The sequence below is a fragment of the Helicoverpa zea genome, chromosome 2, assembly GCF_022581195.2.
Source record: "Helicoverpa zea isolate HzStark_Cry1AcR chromosome 2, ilHelZeax1.1, whole genome shotgun sequence".
Taxonomy (NCBI): Eukaryota; Metazoa; Arthropoda; class Insecta; order Lepidoptera; family Noctuidae; genus Helicoverpa; species Helicoverpa zea.
The window spans coordinates 14,061,806-14,068,753 of record NC_061453.1 but is presented as its reverse complement, the minus strand read 5'-3'; the positions used below and the strand labels follow the sequence as shown (position 1 = coordinate 14,068,753).

Genomic DNA, 6,948 nt, shown 5'->3' with positions numbered 1-6,948 from the left:
TAGTGGATTTTCCACTAATACTGGTGGTTTAAGTCCCCTATTTAGTGGCGAAATGTTGAAAGTACTGCGGGTCAAGTAGCGAAATGTAAGTTTTGTGGTACAACTTTAAGGAGTTACTATGGAGATTTGAAGTCTCACGGAATGTCAAAAAAGCATCTACAAAACAAAAAGGTGAACGACTACTATATAATTATATTAAGTGCTCATTCATTGGTCAAATGCGTAACTAAACAATTTGTGAAACTACTACGCCGATTATAATTTGTGAAGGATTCGGATCGGGTCGGATGAATTGCTAAACAGATGTAATGCTTTGTCTGTTTTAATTTTCTATCGTTGCCGAGTTACATCTTTGGATGATTAAATTGTTTTAGGTTACAATAAAATATTGTAGCAGCAATGCAGGTAAAATAAAACAGCAATGATGGTGTAAAGTAGAAGAGTATAGTATATCGTATATTTTGTAAATACAGAACGAGCTTAAGTCTAAAATTACAGGGGCCGAAGTAGTGTTAACGCTCAAGCGAGAGCGTCGCGCGATTGTCCAATAAGAACGCTCTGATAAGACTCTGTGAGTACCTAAAAGAAACGAGACAGATGCGCGCGCGAGCGAGATAGCACGAACGTAAATATAACGCGTTCGGCGCGAGCGGTCTTCAATCCCATGTTGTGGGTGGTGTAGCGAAGCGTACCTCACAGTACCCCCCCCTTAGCGAAGCGTACGTTTGGCTTGCATACTCTGCCGGTCCTGGTGACGTAGGGTTGCTGTGAAGGTACAGGATCCACGATGCTCGGTGTACTCGTAGGACACGTAGTGTTTGGCGAATCATTTTCGTTGCAGATGTATGCCGGTTTCAGTTTATCCAGCGATACAACTGTCTCTCGATTCGGTAGCTGTATCTTGAAGAATTTTTCGTGTCTCTGTAGCACAGGATACGGTCCATCGTAGGGTGGTGTCAGCGGCGCTCGAACGGTATCGTTCCTCACAAAGACGTGTGTGCACGTACCGAGGTCCTTATGTATGAAGGGACTGGCTGATGTTCTCGCGGTAGTGCACGAAGGTGAGAGTGACGTCATCGTTTGTGTGAGGCAGCGTACGTAATCTTCGTCCGACATGTTAATTGTAGTAGTCGGCGCGAAGAAATCCGATGGCACACGTAGCGTAGAACCGTAGGTCATTAGCGCGGGACTTAGGTTGTTGTCTTCACGCAGCGCTGTTCGGAGGCCAAGTAGTACGGTGGGAAGTTCGTCACTCCAGTTGGTAGTTGCGCCTCTAGCCATTAACGCAGCTTTTAGCGTACGATGCCAGCGCTCTATTTGACCGTTTGACTGCGGATGGTATGCAGTTGTACGTATGCGTGTAATGCCGAGTTTCTTCATTAGCGCGCTGAACAACGACGATTCAAACTGCCTGCCTTGATCGGTTGATATACGTAGTGGGCAGCCGAATCTCGCAATCCAGTTTTCATACAGCGCTTTTGCGACGATCTCAGCTGTTATCTCGCGCACTGGTACAGCTTCTGGCCATTTTGTGAATCTGTCCATGATAGTAACACAATATCGATAGTCGTAAGATAGTCGAAGTGGTCCGACTATATCGATATGTATGTGTTCGAAGCGTTGAGACGGCGGGAAACTTCCTAGCGGCGTGACGACGTGACGATGTACTTTTGCTCGCTGACAGCCGACGCAGTTTCTTGTCCACGTTGTTACGTCTTTGTTCATGGATGACCAGAAGAACTTCGATGTCACTTGCTTCCTAGTCGCCTTGATACCAGAGTGGCAGAGATCATGTTGCGCTTTGAATGCAGCAAAACGATGTGCCGGTGGTAAGTATGGGCGAAGCGTGGACGTTGACATCTCGCACGTGATTGGTCGTTGCGTGCCAGGCAAAGTAACTGAGATGAATTTTAAATTCGGCTGCATCTTCAGTTGTTTGAGTTCGTCGTCTTGTTCTTGGTCACGTGTTAACTTGTCGTAGTCGATGTTTGACGGGCACTGTATTTCGTCAATACGAGACAAGGCGTCAGCGACTGAGTTTTCTTCTCCTTTTACGTACACGATGTTCTTGACGAATTGACTTATAAAGTGGAGTTGTCGCTCACGTCGCTGAGTGTCGCTGCTACTTTGCGGCCTTGAGAGCGCATAGGACAGCGGTTTGTGATCAGTGTAGACGGTGACGTCACAGCCCTCGATGAGTCTTCGGAAATGTTTCACAGCCGCGTAGATCGCTAGTAGTTCGCGATCATACGTGCTGTATCGTGATTGCGTAGCACTCAATGATTTGGAAAAGAATGCTAGTGGTTTCCAGGCTGCGTTGTCGCGTTGTTGTAGTACGTAAACGGCTTGTTGCATCGACGAGATTTCTACGGCGTTTATCGAGAGTTGTGTCACCTTGTCGATTAGCTTCTTTTGATGCAAGTCGACGAGGAGTTTGAAGTGGCGAAGGAAGTCAGCTCCGAGTATTGATGTTTTGACATCTGCGACTACAAATGACCAGCGAAATCGTCTTCTGAGGCCTAGGTCGATTTGTAGTTCTTTCTCGCCGTAGGTATTAATTGGTGAACTGTTCGCGGCGTATAGTTTGTATGAAGTTGGCGAACATTTCTTCTTATGTATCGGGGTGGCGGCTAGGACGGAGATATCCGCACCGGTGTCAACGAGGAAACGGTGATTCGTGTTGCGATCGAAGACACATAGGCGGTTACTTGCCGTAGTTACACCGACGTCCGCCACGGTCGGTGCCTCTTCTAGTTTTCCGACTTCTTTTGATTTCGCCTAGCGCACGGTGACACGCAGCGTCTCGCTTGATCCCCGAATCGGTAGTGGTAGTAGCATACTCGATTGGGATCGTGTTGATGCCTTGCCGTAGACTTTGACCTTGAGCGGGAGCGCTGATGACGACGATGGTTTGGTCTTCCACGGCTACGAAGTTCGGAGATCTCGATTGTCAGATTCTCAAGTTGTTTAGAAAGCACTTGTATCTGCGCGGACATGATTTGTTGGTTAACCGCTGCAGAATCTGGTTGAGATGAAGAGACAGCTGCGATATTTGCCGACTCGGAATATTCCATCATCTTGTCTGCCATAGCCGCGAGCATATCGAGTGATGAATCTGTGTTCACAGACAGCACAACTCGCATTTGCGGCGGAAGGTGGTTCATCCACTCAATCTTGATGCCATCTTCGGTGATCATGTTGCCGCCGAGTTCGCGCATACGTCGTAGCAACTGAGACGGTTTTTGGTTGCCAAGCTCTAATCCGCTGATGAGGTTTTTGAAGTTTTTCACCTCGGACTGCTCGTACACGGAGAGAAGGCGTTGTTTGATGGCCTCGTACTTCTTGGTTTCTGGCGGCTTGATCACGATGTCTGTGACATGTTGAAGGTCGGTCGGTTGTAGTTGGCCCAGGACGTAACGATATTTGTTTTCGTCACTGGTCTTCTGCGGCTCGACGACGGCTTCAAATTGGATGAACCACATGCGAGGATATTCACGCCAGAAGGGAAGGAGACGCGACTGCACGGAGATGACAGCGAGGTCTGTAGGCTCACTGACTTCTTGCTTGTGTTCCATCATTTTTCTCTCGGGGTCACCAAAATGTAGCAGCAATGCAGGTAAAATAAAACAGCAATGATGGTGTAAAGTAGAAGAGTATAGTATATCGTATATTTTGTAAATACAGAACGAGCTTAAGTCTAAAATTACAGGGGCCGAAGTAGTGTTAACGCTCAAGCGAGAGCGTCGCGCGATTGTCCAATAAGAACGCTCTGATAAGACTCTGTGAGTACCTAAAAGAAACGAGACAGATGCGCGCGCGAGCGAGATAGCACGAACGTAAATATAACGCGTTCGGCGCGAGCGGTCTTCAATCCCATGTTGTGGGTGGTGTAGCGAAGCGTACCTCACAATATAAACAATATTTTTTTAGTGGTGAATTTGGTGATTTTAAGTGTGGGATAAATTTTTGTTAGTGGTTTTCTGGTGGTTTTAAAAGTTGACTCTGGTGGTAAGCTTTTACAACTGTTGGCAACACTGTTTGTATGGAACAAAAACAGGTTCCAATTTTTGACACTAGGTGGAGCTGTTTTTGTTCCATACAAATCTTAGTATACGCGCTCTCATGTGAGTCCGTAAAAAAATTCACGAAAACTCGCACTAAGCACTCAGTTACCGGCACGGAAGTCGAGCCCTGACTTTCACCTGCGCCGAAGTGATTTATTGGGTCCCTTTGGTGGTATGAAGGGAGCGCGGGGGCGGCGGTAAAGCGGTGATTGGCCCGCAGCGCATCGCGTCACAGCCGTCACTCGGGATTGGTTCTTAGCTGCGGTTGACGTACGTCAGGACGACGAAACACTTCGGGCCAATTTAATTGACACCAATTTTTATAAAATATATTTTTCTTTTTTATAAAAAATGTTTTTCATTTAATTAAAGAATAAATTAAATTCGAGGTAAAAAATGTTAATAAGAAAAGTACCAAGGTACGAAGTAGTTTTTAAACGGTTTTATTTAGCTTACCCCGTTTGTTTTATTTATTCATTCTTGGGTCAAATTTAGTAATTCAAATTTCACCCTCTTCCTGTCAACCGATTAATCTGAAATTTTGTATACACCTTTAATTCCGATGACAATACAATATAGTAATATCAATAACATTGTAAATCCAATATGGCCGCCGGCACAAAATGGCGGATAACGTAGATTTTATCAATCCCATCAATATGGGTATCAAATGAAAGGGCTCAACAAGCAGAATACAATATACTATAAAAAATTGAAATCCAAGAAGGCGGCCGCTACAAAATGGCGGATAACGTAGGTTTTATCAATCCCATCAATATGGGTATCAAATGAAAGTTCTCAACCAGTAGAATACAATGTACTATATAAAATTAAAATCCAAGATGGCGGCCTCTACAAAATGGCGGATAACTTAGGTTTTATAAATCCCATCAACATGGGTATCAAATGAAAGTTCTCAACCAGTAGAATACAATGTACTATATAAAATTAAAATCCAAGATGGCGGCCTCTACAAAATGGCGGATAACTTAAGTTTTATAAATCCCATCAACATGGGTATCAAATGAAAGGTCTCAACAAGTAGAATACAATTTACTATGCAAAATTGAAATCTAAGATGGCGGATAACGTAGGTTTTATCAATCCCATCAATATGGGTATCAAATGAAAGGGCTCAACAAACAGAATACAATATACTATAAAAAATTAAATCCAAGATGGCGGCCGCTATAAAATGGCGGATAACGTAGGTTTTATCAATCCCATCAACATGGGTATCAAATGAAAGGTCTCAACAAGTAGAATACAATTTACTATGCAAAGTTGAAATCTAAGATGGCCGCCGCTACCAAATGGCTGATAACAATTTTTTATCAATCCCACCAATACGGGTATCAAATGAAAGGGCTTCACAAGTAGAAAACTGTCAGTAACTCCAGCGGGGCCCAACAGGGCCAAGGCCTGCCTGGGCTGCGAGATTGTTCGAAAGAGTTACCGCGGCCCTGGTACATAAAAGGCCTACGACGGAACAAAACGGTTTCTAGTCAAGAGTCTGACACTCCCTCACCGCTGCTGACCCACAGCAGGAGAGGTCATGTGATGATTTTTGGGGTTGTTAAAAAAAAAAGTATCTGGAAGGGCTATGTATTGAGGAATTAGATTGTAATAAATTGTCAGGTAAGAGACCGTGTAATAATGATACACTAAATGAATTAGATAGAATGAGGAATATTCGGTACGCATTTTCATTAAATACTAAAAACTAGAAAATAAAAAATCGGTAAAAAAAACTTTTAAGTTAAACGGTTTTATCTTATGTGCACTGAAAACTAGAAAATAAAAAAATAGTTTCTTACCTGTCAACCTACGTAGGTGGTCCCGGTCATATTAAACTAAAATAAAAACGTGGGACCCCTGTGAAATCCTACCTATGGCAAAGCATATCTTTATACTTTGGTAGATCATGAGCTCGGCGTTCGCTGGTGAAGCCGCTACGGCTGATTATTGATTGTCAAAATCTCCAGTTACGATTATAGTAAGTCGATGCAATCCACACCTATTATACCTCTAGAAGAAAGTACTACAGCAATAGTTAATGGGCCCCACGTTTTTTTTATTTTAGTTTAATATGACCGGGACCACCTACGTAGGTTGACAGGTAAGAAACTATTTTTTTATTTTCTAGTTTTCAGTGCACATAAGATAAAACCGTTTAACTTAAAAGTTTTTTTTTTCTTGTCAAACCAGAAAATTTAACCTATATTTTAAATTAGAAACACTTTTGATTATCTAATTCCATCCCAATTTCCATTTCTCAATTAAATCAATCAATATATTTTTTTTCTTTAAATCACTGAGCCAGTATGAAATTACTTAGGGAACTTAGGAAAAAATAAATAAATATATTAAAAAAAAAATTGACATAATTGTATTTATGCGTACAAATAAATGTAACTTGATCAGTTCAATTATGATTTCCATTAACCTCCTTCTCTACATCCATACAAAATATCTATCAAACAAATAAAATGAAAATTTTCTTTTGAAAAATGCAACCATTCATCAGTATTTTCTTATGACGTTGTCACGTTCAACTATCGTCAGTAAACCGACTTTACAGACAATCAATTTTTTTTTTACGTACATTGTCTCAATTAACACTTAATTATCGATTCAAAGCCATGAAAATGATGAACTGTTCACCAGGTCATAATGTGTAAAAAATATTGTACCTTATAAGTGACTAAAAAAATATACTGTGCCGTAGCAGCTTTTATAATACACGCTTTTTACATGGAAAGTCAAAAAAGGGTGCAGGAATAAAAAGGCAGATTAAAAGTGATTCTGTATTACCAAACGTACAGTCGTTAATTGTTACACCATATATATGGATCCTTCGCTTTGTCTTCGATTTTCAAGAGGC

General features: G+C 42.1%; 1 protein-coding gene across 1 annotated transcript; it reads right to left on the bottom strand.

The window, feature by feature from the left end:
• Positions 1 to 2,596: 2,596 nt before the first annotated feature.
• On the bottom strand, positions 2,597 to 3,578 carry LOC124636050. The gene has a single exon (XM_047172005.1). It carries the CDS (start codon positions 3,576 to 3,578, stop codon positions 2,751 to 2,753), a length of 828 nt encoding a protein of 275 aa, XP_047027961.1. The 3' UTR covers positions 2,597 to 2,750.
• Between the last annotated feature and the right edge of the window lie 3,370 nt (positions 3,579 to 6,948).